We start from the raw sequence: 20,471 nt of genomic DNA on the forward strand, positions 1-20,471 counted from the left end.
ACTCTAATGAGGGTTCAGCTTGATTTTTCTTCTTTTTCTTTTTTTTAACTGCAGTCTGTTTGAAAAATCAAATAAAAGGATTAGAGATCATCTAGTATGAGGTCTGAGGTATGACCATAGATCAATCATTGAATACTCCATTATTGAGATTAACAAAGCAGTGCTGTTTTTATTTTGCGGTATGCTTTTAGCTTTGCAAATGTATGCCTCTTGCTCCCATTTTAATTCCTTTCTCTTCCATGAACTCACCCCCACAGACCTTGTCCCCTTGTTTCTTTTCTCCTTCCCACGATTGTCAGTTTCCTCAGTATTTGCAGCACTAAAATGTGAAAGTCTTGGAATCTTTTGTCAATTCATGCATTTTCTGCATTAGCAAAGGCTGCTTGGTAAGAGATTTTATTTCCACTTTTGTCTTTGTTAGCAATACTCCATTGCCCTTCTTTGAATTTGTCTTAATTTTTTGTCCCTATTGAGTTTACAACAGGACCCTACTCCATGACCTTTTGCCTACTCAGAAAGAAGTACTTTTCTTCCCATAAGGAGGCAGTTAGAACTTTCTTAGTACTAATGATCTCCAGTTTCACAACTGTGTTTTCTTTTTCCCCTTAACTCTCTGTCCTTCTGCTTCATTTCCTTGAATACTCTCATTCCCACTTCAAATGAAAATGCTTTATTGACCAAGGGATGTGATTTTCTAAGAGTCATTTGGTTCTCAGAAGTAATACCAAGTACAAATTAATCTACAACTGTCTTAAGGAGATAAGAGGGTAAGTAGTAGTAAGATTGCAGGAATTTCTCTTCAAGCATGCAGGTGAAATTTCTAAGTGCTTGCTGATGTTTTCCTGCTCTAACTTGTCAACATCTGCTCATAGATGTATTCCTGAGCCATTGTGCAAGCGGGTGGTATGGATGTACCTACAATAGTCCTTCAGGGGCCACTGGCCCCAGAGGAAGTCTGGCTCTTGGGTGTCTTAGCACATCACACCAACATTATTAACTCCCTCTCCTAGGTCATCTCCAGAGTGAGAGAAGACTCCAGGGAATGTGGGGAAGACTGAACTTTCTTCTAATTCATGTTATGGTAGCAGATACTATTCTGCTGTCATAGGCTCATGTTTGGACAATTGATATAACCTACAGTTGTGGTACAGTGTGGTCAGATGGAAAGAGGAGCGAATGTGGGATTGTGATTGAATTCAGATTTTACTACTTATTAACCATGTGTTCCTGCCCCTCAGGGAACATTGTTTAGTGGAAAGAGAGACGTGGAAATTTTTTTCCAGAAAAAAATAACTATTTGGGTGCATGTGCAGAAGTCCATCAGAATTCTTCAGAGGAAGCCTTCCCAGAAGAATTAGCATGTGAGCTGAGACTTGAATGATGAGGTCAGGGTAGGAAAGAAGAATAGGAGTTGAGCAACAAGGGACAAAGGGCATGAATGAGGTGAGGGCATGGAAGCATAAGAGACCTTGGCACTATATTCAAAATTATCAGTATTGTTAGAGCATAAAATCTGTGAGGGAGAGAAAGTGGCTGGTGATCAGACAGACGAATATGCCTCAACTCATGAAGATTCCTAAATGATAAAGATAGACTTCACCCTGTTGCCTAGGGGAGACCATGTATGAAATTCAAGCCTTAAAGTGTTGGAAGGTTATGTTAAGAGTTAGAGTTAGGTTATGTTAAATGGATTGCTTGGCAGCAATATAGAAGATAGTCTGAAGGGTGCTTGACCTTTATTTATTTACTTTTAAAATATTTTTTATTTGTAGATGGACACGATATCTTTATTTATTTATTTTTATGTGGTGCTGAGGATCAAACCCAGTGCCTCACATGTGCGAGGCAAGCACTCTACCACTGAGCTATAGTCCCAGCCCGGTTCTTGACCTTTATGAGCCTTGGTTGCCTTTTCCACATAATTAGAAAAGTTAATGTTAATACCTACCCAGCTACTTATAGGGCTTTATGAAGGTTAAAGAAATAGTATTTGTACAAATACTTGAAAACTTTGAAGCCCCCCTCCCAGTTATTAAAATTTATTTAAAACAGTTTGAGTAAACTGTATTAAGGGAAAACAAAATAAGATAATTTCTTTTTTACTTAAAAACTTGACAGTGGTTTGGTTTTTGGGTTTGACTAGAAAATATTAGTGGTTAATTTTAAAATATTCACGTAAAAGATGCCTCCATGGCTTTTGAGATAAGTAGGCCTAGACTGTATGTTTTTAGGACAGCTGCTTTGGACCCATGATTGATTTCAAATAGGCTTAGGGTGATTTACCTATATAAGAAAAATATTGACACACCCAGTAGGGTGACTAAAAAAAGATGACAATGTTGTGAATGTGGAGAAATTGGAACTCCTCATTCATTGCTGGTGGGATTATGAAATAGTATACCTATTTTAGAAAAACAGTTCGGTAGTTCCTAAACAAGTTAGACATTACCTTATTACTCAGCAATTCCACTATATACCTAAGAGAAACTGGAACTTATGTACACACAAAATATTTTGCATAAGTGTTCATTACAGGATTATTCATTTTTAAAAAGTGGAAACAACCATCAATGGATGAATAAACAAAATAAGCTGCATCTATATAGTGGAATATTACCTGGCCATAGAAAGGAGCAAAATACTGATTGATATACACTTCAACATGCACAAACCTTAAAAACATTATGCTAAGTGAAAGAAGCCAGTCACAAAAGACCACACATTGGATAGGTATGGTAGCACTCAGCTGTAATCCCAACTATTCAGTAGGCTGAGGCGGGAGGAACATAAGTTCGAGGCCAAACTCAACAACTTAGTGAGACCCTGTCTTAAAATTAAAAAAAAAAAAAAAGGACTGGGGGGCTGGGGTTGTAACTCAGTTGGTAGAGCTTTTGCCTTGCATAAAAAATATTAAAATAAAAAAGGACTGGGGATGTAGCTCAGTGGTAAAGCACCTCTCCAGTACCAAAAAACCCCCCAAACAAACAGACAAACCCATATTGTATGATTCTTTGTATATGGAATATCCAGAATAAGCAAATCTATAAAGACAGAAAGTAGGTTTGTCATTTCCAGGGGCTGGTGGGGAGGAACAGGGAGTGACTATGAAAGGGTTCAGATTTCTTTTGGGATTAATGAGAATGTTCTAAAATTAGTCATATTAGTTGTACTTCTTTTTTTTTAATTAGCTACACATGACAGTACAATGATCTTGACAGTTCATACATTTGAATCAAATGGGGTATAATTTCTCATTTTTATGATTGTACAGGTTGCAGAATCACATTGGTCATACAGTCACCTATATACATACAGCAATAATAATGTCTATTTTATTTTGCTGCCCTTCCTATCCCCCCTTCCCTTCCCCTCCCCTCCCACCACTTCTCTCTATCCAATCTAATGTGACACACTTCTTTTTTTTCTCCTCACAACATCATACATGTATTCTGTATAATGATGAAGGTCTCCTTCCATCTTCCTTAGTTGTACTTCTTTGAATATGATAAAAAATGATAAATCTTATGGGGTGTAAATTATGTATCAATTGCTGTTGTAAAACAAACCACAACAAAAAGAAAGAACAAATTTAGGACATAGCACTGCATACATAGAAACGAAGGTTGTATCTCATATGATCTAATGTATGTTCCTCAGGGGAAATAATTATTTGAGTATTTCAGGTGCATCATGTTCCTGAGCATAGTAAACTCTTAAATCTTTGTTAAAAGAATGACTATTATGATACAAAAGAAAGAATCTAGGGGATAAATTATTGCAGGTCTATAAGTCTTAAGTAAAAAAATATAGGAAATAAAAGCTATTAGAGATAAGAGAACTTAAAAGGTAACCAGTTCCAAACTAAATGTAAATGTTTATTGGATTTCCTATATATTTCTAGCAACCCAGCCATAAAATATATTACTAATAAGAGCACTATAAATACCTAAGAATAAACTTAACAAGAAATGTTCAAAAGCCTATGTGGGAGCTGGGAATGTAGCTCAGTTGTAGAACACTTGCTTAGCGTGTGCTAGGACCTGAGTTCAAGCCCCAGCACTGGTGGGTGGGGACGGGGGGGTATGGAACCTACAAGGGGAAAATGTTTCTCCAAGGGACATTAAAGATATACCATGAAGGGGCTGGGGTTGTAGCTCAGTGGTAGAGCGCTTGCCTCACACGCTTGAGGCCCTGGGTTCGATCCTCAGCACCACATTAAAAATAAATAAATAAATAAATAAATAAACACAAACAAAAATAAAGATATTGTATCCATCTACAACTTAAAAAAAAAGATATACCATAAAGATACACCAAGTTCACGGGTAGAGACGCTTAATATTCTAAAGATTACTTCTGTCCCAAACAGATCCATATGTTCTATGTAATGGCATCTAAATTCAACTGCATTTGTGGTGAAGAATTAACTAAATGATTATAAGTACATATGGAGGAAAAAATGTTCCCCCAAATCTAAGAACAGCCAAGAATATTTGGAAGATGATTTTCTATGCCTAAGAGTAAAATGCATTTTATATCTACAATATTAGCATAGGATTAGCAAACATCATAGAATAAAATAACAACAGAAAATGCTAACATCCATTGAGCAATTGTTCTGTGCTTTTTGGGTATTTATATAATTTAATTCTCATACAATTCTATGTAGGTAGTTATTGTTTTATTTCCATTTAACAGATAAAAAAAACCCTGAGATATAGAGAGGTTTGGTTTAATAACTTGTCCAGGGAGATAGAAATATATGAAAAAGGAGGAACTTATGGTGATTGCCAGAATCAGAGTTAGCAGAGTTTAATTCTAGGAATTTACCCATATATAAAAGTGAGTTATATAAAATTGTTGAAATATAAGAACATTATTCATAGCATTATAATAAGAGCCAGAGTTAGAATTAGCAAATTCTAATAAGAAAAAAGGTACTGGTTAAATGAAGTGCCCTTTTACAGTTTTGTATGTGGTCATTTAAAATTGTGTGGAAGCTCGCCTGGTGGTGTATACCTGTAGTCCCAGCAGCTCAAAAGGCTGAGGTGGGAGGATTACTTGAGTCTAGGAGTTCAGGGCCAGCTTATGCAACATAGCGGGACCCCTTTCAAAAAATTAAATAAATTAAAATTGTATGACAGGATATTAAGTGATACACATAATGAGAGTAATTAAACAAAAGATTACAAGACAGCATGATCCCATTTTTAAAATGCATATGCAGAGAAAAGAGATGGAATTTATTCCAACTATGATTTTCTTTGATAAAATTCTGAATGATTTGTATTTTCTTCTTTTTGCTTATCAATGTTTTCTAATTCTAACACAATGAAATGTGTTTCTTCTCTAAGGAAAAATATTTTCAATAAGATTATTGTGCTGCTTTTGTTTTTTAAAAGCTAGAGTATGAGGTTGTGGTCATCCTTTCATTGCACATCCTGCCAGCTGCTCTTGCAGTCCTTGTGCTTCCCTTATCCCCATGTGTTGTCATGTGGTCATGAAGGATTGCCAGCATTCACATTTCTGTCTCCTGCTTTTATATCCTTGGTGCCTGGAACAATGTCTGACTTAATAAATGATTCAGGATGGAAAGTTGAAACAGAGTGGGAATGAAGGGGAGAAGGGGGGAAGGAGAAAGGACACCCATCTGAAGAGGTGTGGGTCTGAGGATGTTTTTATATTTAGGCCAGCTTTGTTCCCCAAGATCCAAAAATAAGTGGTGAATGTAAGCATTATATTACTTAAATAATTCTTTAGACTAATACAAAAATTAAATTACTCCCCCCCAAAAGTCTTTGGTCTCACTTTAAGTCTGGTTGTAGGAAACCAAAATTAGACATAAAAAACATTAATCTGCAGAAAGGCAGTGAGGATGCCTGCATTTTAAGAGACCAGAATGAATCGTGCCCAAATGATTGAGAAAAATGAAGGCTGTTTCAGCAGAAAATGCTGGCACATTTTCTTTCTTTCTTTCCCTTCCTGCAGTTGTGCCTGAGAGCCCTTTTTAACAGAGGACTTGGCAGATTTGGGAATTGTTGCTTGGTTGCCTTTTTGACTTCTGGGTGGAAGATCCTAAAGGAGCTTGGGGACTGCCCAGTGGCCCAGCTGCTCACATCTTGTACCTGTTTAAACATTTATTTGCTTGGGGAGAAAGCGACCTAATATAACTCTGAGTGTTATTTTTATTTCCAGGATGGGGAACAGTTTGTGAAGAAAATTGGTGGTATTTTTGCCTTCAAGGTGAAGGATGGTCCTGGGGGTAAAGAAGCCACCTGGGTGGTGGATGTGAAGAATGGCAAAGGATCGGTGCTTCCCAACTCAGGTCAGTGCAGCAGTAACTTGGTTTATGGAACATTGACTGGTTCACAAAGACTATCAGCTGGGAGAACTGGAGTCTACTTGGTTATTCCCCAAAAGTGGAGTTACAGGACCTTGTTAAAGAACCATTAAATCTTGGGTACAGGAGTAGATCAAAGCTGCCTCTTCCCAAGATTGGGAGACTGAACCACAGAGCTGCCAGTCGTAGGCTTTGGAATTAAATAATCTTAGGTTGGGGGGCTGGGGATATGGCTCAAGCGGTAGTGCGCTCGCCTGGCATGCGTGCGTCCCGGGTTCGATCCTCAGCACCACATACAAATAAAGATTTGTGTCCACCAAAAACTAACTAACTAAATAAATAAATATTAAAAAAATTTCTCTCTCTCTCTCTCTCCCCGCCTCTCTCGCTCTAAAAAATAAAAAATAAATAATAATAATAATCTTAGGTTGGGGTCCTGGCCCTGCCTCTCTCAGATTCTGACCTTGTACCAGTTATTTACTTCTCTTAACCGTGATTTTCTTATTTGTAGATGGGCCTGATAAATGGTTCCTATTTCATAGTGTTAATGGAAGGGTTAGGAATATTCTTTTAATTAGCCTGTAAAGAACATGGTCCAGTGCATGGCTATATGTATGGCCTTGGAAGACTGGCTTTGCTACTATTTCCTCTTCTTCTCATCCAAATCTTTCTTGAATTCATTCCAGTCACCTTTTGTCTTGATCAGTATCATAAATCTGTTTTTGCCAAAGTCATCAATAGCCACTATCTTGCTGAATTCAGTGGTTAATTTCCCACCCTCATGATATTATAATTCCAGCTTTTCCTCTTCCAGGCTGGTCCTTCCTGGCCTCTCTTGCTGATTTCTCCTTCTCTCTCAAGTTCATGAGTGTTACAAGGCTCAGCTGTATTTCATTCACTCCCTGGGGATCTCATCTAGTTTCATGCTTTTAAAACAATCTACAATGATGATTCCCAGATGTATGTGTTTATCAAGTACCCAGCCACTGAACTCCAAGGGGTTTATCCAGCTGCTTAAATGACAAGTTTTCTAGGACACCTGTCTTAGGGCGTTTTCTGTGACTATAACAGAATATCACAGACTGGGTAAATTATGAACAATAGAAATGTATTTGGCTGGGGCTGAGGCTGTGACTCAGTGGTAGAGCACTTGCCTAGCATGTGTGAGGCACTGCGCTCAATTCTCAGCACCATGTATAAGTAAAATGAATAAAATAAAGGTCTACACATCTAAAAAAATATTAAAAAAAAAAAAAAAAAGAAATGTATTTGGCTTACAGTTCTGGAGACTGGAAGTCCAATAATGAGCAGATGTATCTGGTGAGAACTTTTCTTACTGCATTATAATATAGTGAAAGGACAAGTGAGTGTGCATGAGACAGAATGAGAGGAGGGAAGAAGAAGGGTGGGGCAGAACTTACCCTTTTTTCAGGAGCCCAGTCCTGCAACAATGGCATTACTCTATTCATGAGAGCAGAGCCCTCTTGGCCTATTCACCTCTTAAAGGCTTTACCTCTTAATGCTGTTAAATGGCCATGCAATTTTTAGAGGAAACATTCAAAGTATAGCAATACCTAGCAGATATGTCAAAGCTAACAAGTGTCAAACTGAACTCCTGATCCTTCTCCTGCAGTGTGTACTCCTCCCACTCTACTCATGTGTTCTACTATTTCCTTAGTCCAAAAGCCTTGAAGTCATCCTTGACCCCCACTTTCTCTCATACTACACAGTCTAACCCAGCAGCAAATCCTGTCCTGTACTCCTACCACCTGGTCTGAGCTGTCCTCTTATTTTTGCTGAGTCTGCTAGCTTCTGTCCATTTGCACAACTAGCCAGAGTGATCATTTAAAAACTCAAATCCAGTTTTTGCCCTCCTCGTCTCAAAACCATCTGATGACCTTCAACTCATTCCAGGTAAAAGCAGAAATCCTACAATGGCACCTCATGATCTGTCCCCAGTTTTTTTTTTTTTTTGGTCTTGGCACATTCTCCCTCACTTTGCATCAGTAACACTGGTCTATTTGCTATTTCATGAATGTGAGGTATTCTCGATGGGTAGGGGATTTTCTGCTCTCTGTTTCCTCCTGGCTCTCTGGGCAGTTCCTTCAGATCTTTGTCCCAGGGGCCCTTCCCTAACCACCCTTTTAAAAAATCATACCCCATTGTCATTCCCAATTGTGTGTGTGTGTGTGTGTGTGTGTGTGTGTGTTTAATCATTTTGGATTTTTTTTTTTAGTTGTAGTTGGACACAATACCTTTATTTATTTATTTATTTATTTATTTTTATGTGGTGCTGAGGATTGAACTCAGAGCCTTACACATTCTAGGCGAGTGCTCTACCACTGAGCCACCCCAGCCCCCTGTTGTGGTTTTCTACCTTATTTTTCTCCATAGTATTTGTTACTCTGTGATATACTATATAATAATTTTTTATTTATCTACTTATTGTTCATCTCCCCATGTGAGTTGTAATCTCTGAAGGCAGAGCTTTTTGCCTGTTAGATTCACTGCTGCCTTTCTAGCCCCAGAACAGTACCTGACACATGGTAGGCCTTCAAAAATCAAGATATTCAAACAACTGAATGAATGGCACTCAGCAAGCCTTCACTCAGTGGTAGCTGTATCACACTGTTAAATTTCTCTTGTCTGACAGGGTTTAGTGTAATTTAGATGTATGATAGATTGGGACCTGCTTTTTGAAGGGTTTAAAGGGTCATGATAGGAACTTTGAAAGTTACTTGATACATAGTGAATCCTTTGTTTTTTAAGTAGAAAATAGTAAAAGTCAGAGCTGTATTTTAGAGGATGAAGCTAGTGCTTTGGACCTGATGAACTGGAAAGGGAGTGATCAAAGGCAGAGAGAGCAGTTAGGATGGATGTCACCACTGAGTGAGCAGCATAATATGGCAGTGAGCAGAGTAGTGTTGTTCAAGGTCAATGCTGGGGTATTTGAGGTAAAATTGGTGGGTCCTGGAATCTGTGCAGAAGAAAGAGGTCTATCACAGATGATAGTGCTTCATTTTTGATACAGTACTGAGGAAGGTCCTGGAGGAGATGATGACATCAGGAGCACAGGCACAGTGAAAGGAGGGTTAGCCTAGCAGGGTGCGATGAATACTTCTTTCTCTGCAAGGGTGCTTAAATATTCAGGGGCACTTCAAGGGGAGAGCAGGTTGACAGAGCTCTTGGAATAGAGTGTAGAGCTTGGAAGCAGGAGAAAAAGTTAAGAGCATTTTATGTGCACTGTTGATAAGGAATCAGTGAGAGGATAAAGAAGGAAAAGCTAAACAGTGGTAAGGGCCTACATCTGGTATGGGCAGTGTGACTTTTTGTGAAGATTCCTGACTTACACATAATCTTTTTTTGTTTTTCCCCCCAAAACCAAGTAGGCAGAAAAAGATTTTATGTCTGCATTCTATGAGCTGCCCTCTAAGGTACAGGAAGAAAAGCTAAAGCTTAATCTGGATTCTAGCTTTTAGAAATAGAAAGAGCTTTGGGAAATATAATAATGCCATTTTTTAAAAATAACTAAAGTTAGTAGTTTGTAAGATTATATTCTGATATTTTCCAACAAATGTTAAGGTGATTTTGAAATTTCTCCTCTTTCTCCTGTTTCAATGTTTTTGGTTGGTCATTTGTCACGAAAGGTAATTTGCTTGTTGAATGGTTTCAGAAAAGCCTTGTTCCCTGCAGAGTGACTTTTCTCATGTGCTCAGGTGCTGAAGAGATCTTAGCCTGGGGCAGGGTAATTTCTGCTGAAACTGACACCTGTTGGCAGTCAGCAGTGGTGTTGAAAAATGGACTTAGCCAGTAAAAGCCACCACTGGAAATTACCAGCTCTTTTTACATCCACTAACAAATGACCATTTGTTAGAGATTAGCTATGTTAAAGCATCAGTAACTTGTCCTAGTTTGAACTGGCATCTTAAGGAGAATTGCTAATTCTTGTGATGTGTATATAGGGCTAGGAGGTTTACTTCTTTAACAAGAAGTAAAATTCATTTAAATGTATTTAATTTGCTTGTATTTTAAGAGCTTGGTAATGATTATATTAAAGACTTGTAGATTTTGTGCACTTTCCATAATCTTTTCTTGCTTCCTAGATACCTTTTAGTATCTTTTTCATGAGTTCCGCCTTTCCCATCTCTCCATTGAAATGATTCACATAGCATATCTCCAAGAAGCCAGCTTTGATTTATCTAACATTACATGATTTATCTAGTATTCCTTCATTCTTTATTCTTCCCTCCTAGCACTTGGGTTCTCAACCTTATCCCTTTAAGAGTAACATGACAGAGAAAGCTTCAGAGTCTTCTACCTCCAAGGTACATTAGAAGGAACATAGCCTTTGGAGATACCTAGACCTTGGTTTAGTTTGGGTCTTGGCTCTGTCCCTTACAAGGTACATATCTTCCCTGAGTCTAAGTGTCTCATTTAGAAAATGGGTGAAAATAACCTGTAAAGCTGTTTTGAGGATTAAATAAGGTAGGTGAAGCACCTAGTTTTATAAGTGCATGCTAAATCCATGCTTCCACCCCAATCCATGTATTAAATACTGATTAGTTTAAATGCATAGACTTGTCAGCTAATCCCCCCAAAAGGACTTGGAGAACTGGGAAAACATCTGGGATTCATTAGATGCTATTGAATTGGTGAAGGCCCAGTCAAAACTAATTTGAGGGATTATGTTAGTCAACTTTTTGTCACTGTGACCAAAATATCTGGCAGGAACAACTTAGAGAAGAGGATATATTTTGGCTTATGGTTTCAGAGGATTCGATCCATGGCCAGCTGGGTCGATTTCTTTGGGCCTGAGATGAGGTGGCACATCATGGTGGAAGGCATGGCCAAGGAAAGCTGCTCACCTCATGGCAACAGGAACAAGAGAGGGAGGGGAGGGAGGGAGGGGGAAAGGGGGAGAGAGAGGGAGGGAGGGGGGAGGGAAGGAGAGAGGGGGGGAGGGGAGGGGGAGAGGGAAAGAAGGCACACTACTAGTGACCTAACTTCTCCAACTAGATACTACCTCCTAGTAGTCCATCCAACTATGGATGAATCCACTGATGAAGTCAGAGTGCACATGACCTATCATTGCCCAAAAGCCCCACCTTTGAGCCTTGCTGCATTGGGGATTATGTTTTCACCATATGAGCTTTTGGAGGCATTCTAGATCCAAACTATAACAGGAATGTTTGCATCTTTCCTATAACCGAAGAAAGCCATAGAATACAGGAGTTGGGAGTATGGGCTTTGACAACATGAATCTGCTGTGTGATCTTGGGCAAGTTTTTTGACCTCTCTAACTCTCATAGAATTGTTATAAAGATTAGATGAGGCCAGGTATGTGAACTGCTTAGCATTGTGAGGGTACCGTAGATGTCAGTATTACAGCAGCCACAGATTGCACCCCTACCCCCAAGTCACCTTTCAGTGACTAGGAGTCCTTTCTTGGAATATTAGAACCAGGCCCAACTATCTCACTTTGTTAGCTTTTTACTTCTCTCTCTCTCTCTCATATATATATATATATATATATATATATATATATAATCTACAATACAACTCATTTTCTAGACTGTAAATTCCTTTACTTTGAAGGCTTTAAACCTTTTTTTCCCCATAATAAGAGAAAATTTCATTAGTAACTAGGATAGAATGACATTGAGTTAGAGACTCTTCCTGAGTTGTAAGACATAAAATAAAAACATTTTTTCTCTCTCTTGCTAGTTATTTAATAATATGGGCATGCCATGCTTTAACAGTTTACCTCTGTCTCATATTAAGGCACAGGTTGACTGAGCCATTTACTGATTGCTCTTTATGTGCAAAGCATTCTTCAGTAGCCTGGGAACACAACAGTGAACAGAACTGATGAGGCTCTGCCCCCTTGAAGTTTTTATTCTCTTGGACAAATACAGGCAGAAAAATATGTAAATACATAAGGTGGTTTCAGATAAGTACAGTGAATAAAAAGTAGACTAGAAAGTGCCTTGGTTTTGGAAAGTGGTCAACTTTAATTTGAGGCAATCCTCTTTTTTTTTTTTTTTTTTTTAATTTTCTAATCCTTAATGAGAGGTGGAGCCAGCTGCTAAAGCACTATTGTTATGTTGGTAGATTGCCTAAAATATCAACTGCTAAAAAAACTGGTCTCTTAGTGAATTTTTCCCTTTGCATTTGACACATCCCATTTGCCCAAGGTAAACATGGCTGATTTAGCAAGGAGATATTAGTTCTTGTTGTTCAGTCTTTTTACTTTGATGATACTAAAATTAACATTTTAAATGTTGTATTGTTTAGGCAATATACACCTGGCATGAAAAATTTAGAAAAAATAGAGAAGAGTACACCAGAATTCTACCACATAGCCCAGGAATTGGTGAATTATGCATATAGACCAAATATAGCCTACCACCTGTTTTTTGTGTTTTTTTTTTTTTTTTGCTTTGTTTTGGTAATATTTTTATTAAATTCTAGCCTGTGGTAAAAGGCATAAATCTAAGTGTACAGCTGATGAATGTTTGTAGATGCACATACCTCCCAGGTCAGAATGGAGAATGTTGCCAGCATTCCATAAGCCTCCCCCAGGCCCTACCCATCACCATCTACATTGTGTTCTGAATCCTTCACCACAGATTGATTTTATTTATTTTGGAAATTCATATAAATGGAACCATACAATATTTACTCATTTTTAAGTCTGGCTTCTTTCACCTGGCAGCCTAAAATTTCAGTATTATGGTTGCATGTAGCAATAGCTTATTTTTACTGTGTGAATGCCCTGGAATTTGTTTATTGACTGATTGTTTCTTAACGTTGTTCCCATCTTGGAGGCTTATTCATAAAACTGTTCTGAACGTTCTTTTGTCTTTTAATGGATCTGTTCTCATTTCCATTGGACATATACACAGAGGTGAAAATGCTAGGTTATAAGGTACAGTGTGGTCAAACGGGTTTTTAAGGTAGATGCACTATTTTATATTTCCTTCCACTTAATATGAGAGTTTCAGTTCCATGTTTTTGACAGTACTTGATACTGACAGGTTTTTTTTCTTAAGTAATGTTAATTGAGGTATAATTTTTATAGAATAAAATCTACCCTATTTAGTTGAACAATTCTATGAATTTAGACAAATGCATAGATGTATAACCACTACCAAAATTCAAGATATAGAATATTTCCACCACCACCCCCAGAAAGTGTCCTCATGTCCCTTTGTAGTCATCCCCCTCCTCCTGCCCTCAGGACCTGGCCAGCACTGATTTGATTTCTGTCCCTGTAGTTTTGCGTTTCGTACAGTGTCATACAGATTGTATCATAAAAGTGTAGCTTTTGGAGCCTGCTTCTCTCATTGAGATTCATGCATTGTTGCTTGTATATTATCAAGTAGTTTCTTTTTTGTTGCTGAGTACTTTATCCCCTCACCGGTTGAAGCACATTTGGGCTCTTTCCAGCTTTGGACAATTACAAATAAAACCACAATAAATGTTCACATACTGGATTTTGTGTGGACGTAAGTTTTCTTTTCCTTTTGGAAAATGTGTAAGTGTAGGATAGCTAGTTCACATGGTATGTGAACTAGCTATGTAGTTTATATGAAGCTTCCAGTCTGTTTTCCAGAGTACCTGCAACTCTGCTATTGGGTTGACTTTTCAGTTGCTCTTCATTCTTACTAGTGCTGATATAATATTTTATATATATATACATATATATATATATGTATATATATATATATAATCACTACCCAACTATATATATATATATATTAATTTCAGCCATTCATTCTAGTAGATATGTGGCATCTATCTCATCTTAATTGTAATATGCATTTTCCAATGACTATTGAAGTTAAGCACATTTTAATGTGGGTTTTGGCCACTTAGAGAGCCTTTTTTTACACTATGCTTATTATCAATGGCCCATTTGTGTATTGATTATCTGAGCTTTTCTGAGTGGAAGGAGTTCTTTCTGTGTTCTGGACACAACAAATTCTTTGTCAGATATATATGAATTGCAGATTTCCTCCTCTAGTTGCCACCTGCTTTGAAAATAGTTTTTTTGTTTATTTATTTATTTTTATGTGGTGCTGAGGATCGAACCCAGGGTCACACACATGCGAGGCAAGTGTTCTACTGCTGAGCCACAACCCCAGCCCCGAAAATATTTTTTTTAATATTTATTTTTTAGTTGTAGTTGTCAATACCTTTATTTTTTATTTATTTTTATGTGGTGCTGAGGATCGAACCCAGGGCTGCACATGCACTAGGCAAGCACTCTACCGCTGAGCCACAACCCCAGCCCCTGAAAATAGTTTTATTAGAACCCAGCCACACATTTGTTTGTGGATTATTTGTAGCTGTTTTTCACTACACAGGTAGAGTTGAGTAGTTGTAATCCATACTTGGAGACCACAAAGCCTAAAATATGAAGTGTCTGATTCTTTTTTTTTTTTTTTTTAGTTGTAGTTGGACACAACACCTTTATTTTATTTATTTATTTTTATGTGGTGCTGAGATCGAATACAGTGCCTCACACATGCTAGGCAAGTGCTCTACCACTGAGCCACAACCCCAGCTTCCCCACCCCCACCCCCCACCCCTGTGTCTGATTCTTTATAGAGCAAATTTGTTAACTTTGGATCTAGGTAACTGTATTCATTTTCTTTTATTGCATAATAAATTATCACAAAATTAGAAGCTTAAAATAATACACACATTTATTGTAAATGTCCATGGTTAAGGAGGCTGAGGACACCGTCACTGGGTCCTCTGCATAGGGTCACACAGGCTGCAATCAAGGTGTTGGTCAGGGCTGGGCCCTCATCTGGAGGCCTAGCTGTGAATGGGTTGGCATCAGGCTCACTCCATTTGCTGGCAGGATGCATTTCCTATGGATGTGAGAATGACAGCTATAGTATTTTACTGGCTCCAGGTCAGAGTCCCTCCAGCTCCTGAGGAAGCATAGCCCTCTCTGTGAGAAGGTCACTCATGGCAGCTAGTTTATCCAAAGCCAGCAGAAGAGTCACTAGTGAGTCTGCTAGTAAGATGGAGGCTTATATAACATAAGAAAAATTTCAGGACTGCCATTCCCTGACTGTCGCCACATCCTTTTGGCTAGAAGCAAGTCATAGGTCCTACTCAAATTGGAGGGAAGGGGATTACACAGTGGCATGTATATATGACAAGAGGCAGAGGTCATAGGGGTCACCTTAGATCTGTCCACAATAACTATTAGTAATTTATTGCTGTCTAAGTGGAAATATTGCTGTCTAAGGGGACAGATGTTTGTCCTGTTCTTATGTATTTGGATACTGTTTTAAGCAGAAATGAGATCATACAGCTTTTTTTGGTAACTGGCTTATATAGCAAAGTCATGTGTAATATAACATGAAAATTTCTTCAGGTCAGTAAGTCTGGATTCACATCATCCCTTATAATGACTGCATTGTATCCCATTGTATGACTATACCATAATTTACTTAATTAATTCATTTAGTTAGATATGGAAGTTGTAGTCTATGCACATCTTACTAGGCTATTATAGAAGTGTAGGTGAATGCCCATTTCCCTATGCTGCTTCAGACTGGGTATGGTTCTATTGCAGTCAGTGGCTCTTGACTAAAATGTATATGGAAACTGAACACTCTCCCTTTTCTCTTCCTTCTCCTTCATGTCTCTGTTTTAGATAAGAAGGCTGACTGCACAATCACCATGGCTGACTCGGACTTACTGGCTTTAATGACTGGTAAAATGAATCCTCAGTCGGTGAGTTTGATGTATATCCTGTTACTAGGTGGATCTTTTAGCCTTCCCGTTCAACTTCCTTCCTGAAGTGCAAAGTGGTCAGACATACAAAACTCAGTGTTCTCCCAAATGTTCACCTAAAAATGGCAGGCACCTGTGCAGTGAGCTATGTGCCAGACACCCTGTCCTATGTGCTGGAAGAGTAGGAAATAGGTCCATGCTTAGGGTAAGCACAGTTTGGAACAAGACAGGTCTTAAAAAATCAAATGTGGCCAAAGATCCAAGGTGCCATACTTGGTTTGAAGTCACTGGGGAGGGTGGAAGAAGGAGCAGCTACGTGTTCTAGACCATCAGGGGACGCCTCACAGAGGAAACAATAAGGAGTGGCCCCCAGGATAACTAGAAGTTAGTAGTGCACAGTGGAGAGGAACTCACGCTCCCAATGGAGGGAGGATGTACTGGGAACAGACATCTTTGCCCATGTTCTTTTTTTTCTCTGAACTGTCCTTCCCTGATGTCCTTCCCTTGTCTTTTGAAATTAGCTCAGATGTTATCTCCAAGGATTTACTTCCAGGTTGTTGGGGGGATATAGCAGTTCCTCTTTGAACCACTTACTGGGCTGCTAGCTTAGCACTTACCATAGTGCCTTAATGTGCCTGTCCCCATTAGATTGTGAGTTTCAGAGGACAAACCACATCTTATTGATCTTTGTGTTTCTAGAACTTAGCACAATGCCTGATGCTTTTAGGGTTTATAAACTGTTGCTGGATTAAATTTTATTGGTCTAAAATGTATTTATAACTTGTTTGGATCATCCTGGTCCCCAAATGATCTATTGACTCCTTATACTCAGGTGGCACAGCATTCAATAGACAGGACAAGCTGAACTTTCTGTCAACTTGATACATTGACAAATAACAACGAAAAACTAAAACCTTTCTTTTAATTTCCTGAGCCTTATTCATTTCAGGTCCTGTTCCTGTTGTTCCCTGGTAATTCATAAGATTAGCCCAGACAACCAACTCTGACTCCCACTTATATTCTTTTTTAAATGCCTTTTAGAAAGAGATGTGCCTGTGTGCCATTTTAGCTGAATCCACACCATGGCATTGACATTTCTACCCACAGAGCCTGCTCCAGAAACCTGGACGAAACAGAGGCCACCAGTATAGGAGCTGGCTGTCATCCTCCTTCCCAGCTGCTATTCCCAGTCCCATGGCACATACTGTCCACAGTCTTGGCAGGGTTCTCAAACTTCACACATCTGCTGCCCTCATTCCCTCAGTTTATCTATGTTCTGCCTCTTTGGGCGGGAAAGGTGTTAGCTTATTTTCATTCAGCACCTGTTAGCATCCAGTGGAATTAAAGATTAAAATGGCAGACATTTCTATTAATGTGATAATGGTCTTCCCTTATGCTCAGTAGAGGATTTGACTGGAAATCATTAAATGCAATGGAAATTCTACTTTCAGTGTTTGGCTACAGTTGAAACAAAGCAATGTGCTCTCCAGTCTAAAAGCACACATGAAGAACACCTAGGGGCCAGATTAAAATGATCCTTATGTTTGGGTTCTCTAAAGAGAGAGATTCATGTTTTCTCTATTAGTTTTAAAAAAAATATTTTTATTTTTTAATTTAAAAAAAGGAGAAGATGATGAGTTTCTCTTGGGCTGCTACTGGTCCATATTTCTAAGTGACATATGTTAAATATATTGTGTCTGAGAGAACTGACCTTTAAATCATCAGACAGAGGCTTTGTGCCACATAAAGAGGGAAATATTTAGTTTGTCCAGACAGAGGAGAAAAAAAAAAAGGAATTAGTCACCCTTACCGGGAGGTATAGAAAAAAACAGCAAAGATCCTTACTTTTCAGTGTACTTGTGTAAAAGCTAAGATTATCAGAAACTTTTCTCATCTAGCTCTTATTTACTTCAGGAATTGAGTTAAAAAACTGAGATCATGTCAAGAAAATCATGCTTCAGTCCCAATTTTGCTATTTCTCTAGAGTTTCCCCAGGATTTTGTTACATGGTAACATTTCGAACATTGTGTGATCTAATCCCAGGCCTTGTTAAATGGAACAGCTCACAGCCCCGCCCTTCAGAGTGGTCTAATCCCTCTCACTGAGCCAGAGAGTAATTTGAGCACCTACAGCAGAAGGCCTGTCCTCTTGAGGATGGAGAATCCATCCTTTATCAGGGATAGCAAAGAGCAAAGCAGTTGGTGGCATTTCATCTGCATGGTATTGAATCCCAAGAGTTTTCCAAATGTGTTTTGAGTGTGCTTCTTCTCCCAGCAGTTTACTGAGAATTTCAGTTTGTATTTCCAACCCATATATAATGTTTTTAAATGAAAACCATCTAGTATGAATTTTCTTTGCCTAATATTGAGGAAAAAGTACCACCTTTGAGTAAGGCAGGTAAAGACAGATTCCGTTTCTAAAAGATGTTCCTTCCAGTGCTATAGGTAAAGCATGTCCTTTACATATTCTTCTTCCTGAGTATTCTGGTTCTGTGTCTATTCCAGAAAACCAAATGTTGTATTTTGAATAAAGTTATGTGATGTAGATACCAGATCTCAGGGATGGATAGTTTAGAAACATTAGCAATCTCAAAACAAAAACCACCAAGTAGTAAGTATTTTTTTGTCTTACAGGCCTTCTTTCAAGGCAAATTGAAAATCACTGGCAACATGGGCCTGGCAATGAAGTTACAAAATCTTCAGCTTCAACCAGGCAAAGCTAAGCTGTGAAGAATTCCCTTTGGCAACTTTGGAAAATCGAGATGAGATATATAGATCTATATCCACATATTTCATTGTCAGAACTAAGACTGAAACTACACATTGGCAAATAGCATGAGACAGATTTGTTAAATGGGTGTGTAACCAATTGTGTTTTTCCTATGCTCTTGGTAAACAGAGCCTGATGGTGTCCTACTGCTTTGAGGAATTGCATACAACTGTGCATGACAAAGTTAATATGGTAATTATGGTTTGGGGTAAATTAGTTTCAGAATAAAATTAGGAACAGTAAAAAATGTAAAAACTATGCAAACAAAAGCTCTCATTTTGCTTAGAAGTTATATTTAAGGATTTTTCTGCTGAAGATTCAGTGTAAGTTTTTCTTGGGAGAACTAGGGAAGAAACAGAATAGCAGAAGCTGACCAGTAATTAGTGTTATGCACTTAATGACCCGCATCAGTTTCTTACTAATAATTAAAATTCTGTACTGAGATTTCAAAACAAAACAAAACTTGTAAACTTTTGCATTTCATGACATCAGAAAAGATTTTTTTTTCTTCCCAAATAAAGTGATAAAATCAGAGCTTGTGTTGGAGGGGAGGGCATTTATAGCGAACACAGGCCTATTTTTAAAGTAAAAATATTTGTAAATGGGTTTCTTTCTTGAAAAATCAGGGTATTAGTGTCATAAAATGCTGTTGCTAAAAATAATTGAAAAAAGTTTAATTTTAGATGCATAGTTTTCAAATTATTATCTCATAATCATTTAAGTTTATAAAGCTCTCAGCTTTTTATTATAATTTTTCTTTTTCATGTTTGGTTAATTATCTGCATTTATCTTCCTAGTTTTTCTAATTCTAATGTTATTTCTTACATCTAAGATACGGGATAAATATAATGCTTTTGGAAGAATGTTTAATAGAAAATTAAAATAACTCTTGCTGATCTCCTTTGTTTCATTGTGTATGTTCTTTCTGCTCAGGGTTTTCTAAGTGATGCAGTATAAGAGAAACGTTGGGCTGGGGTTGTGACTTAGTGGTAGAGCGCTCGCCTAGCACATGCGAGGCCCTGGGTTCGATTCTCAGCACCACATAAAAATAAATAAATAAAACAAAGGTATTGTGTTCAACTACAACTAAAAAATAAATATTAAAAAAAAAAAAAAGAAAAGAAACCTTGGAGTTTACCAGCTGAATGCTTCTGGATAGTGCCTGCTGGGTGCTTTGACATGAGACCAGCTCTCGTTAGGGAGTCAGTGTGGGGTCATGGGAAGAGCACCAGACCAGGGCCAGGAAACTTGCTTCTCTATTTCCTAAACTATTCAAGGAAGGGATTTAAGTAAATGGTCCCTGAGGGTCCTTCTGCTCTGATAATCCCGAGAGTCTATGCAGAGCATAACAGAGCTGTTTGGGAGTTATGCAGGCCCACTTTCTTTGTTACTTTAGCTATAAAAAACCCAGATTGTTTGATTTGTTTTAGATGTTTGGAGCTCTTGCTGGCATTCAGCTTTGTATGTTCTGTGACCAGCAGAATAGTTTTTGGTGATAGGGCCAGAGGATAAATTAAGCCAATACAAGTTGATCCCAAGTCCCATAGAATAAATTCAGAACTTGACTTCCTATTCATAGTGACTTCTTCCTCTGACAAAAAAA

At 38.2% G+C, this 20,471-nt stretch overlaps 1 protein-coding gene across 1 annotated transcript in view; it reads left to right on the forward strand.

Annotated features, from left to right (window-relative positions):
* The window catches only part of Scp2 (sterol carrier protein 2), a 107,348-nt gene extending 87,584 nt beyond the window's left edge, over positions 1-19,764 (forward strand). The window contains exons 14-16 of the mRNA XM_046450877.2: positions 6,196-6,325; positions 16,020-16,099; positions 18,733-19,764. Coding sequence (XP_046306833.1) covers positions 6,196-6,325; positions 16,020-16,099; positions 18,733-18,828 — 306 coding nt within the window. The 3' untranslated portion in view covers positions 18,829-19,764. The remainder of the gene's footprint in view (positions 1-6,195; positions 6,326-16,019; positions 16,100-18,732) is intronic.
* Positions 19,765-20,471: the final 707 nt, after the last annotated feature.

Source organism: Marmota monax, unplaced genomic scaffold, assembly GCF_021218885.2.
Source record: "Marmota monax isolate L192 unplaced genomic scaffold, Marmota_monax_Labrador192_F-V1.1 WCK01_AAM20220418_F8-fsc00023, whole genome shotgun sequence".
Taxonomy (NCBI): domain Eukaryota; kingdom Metazoa; phylum Chordata; class Mammalia; order Rodentia; family Sciuridae; genus Marmota; species Marmota monax.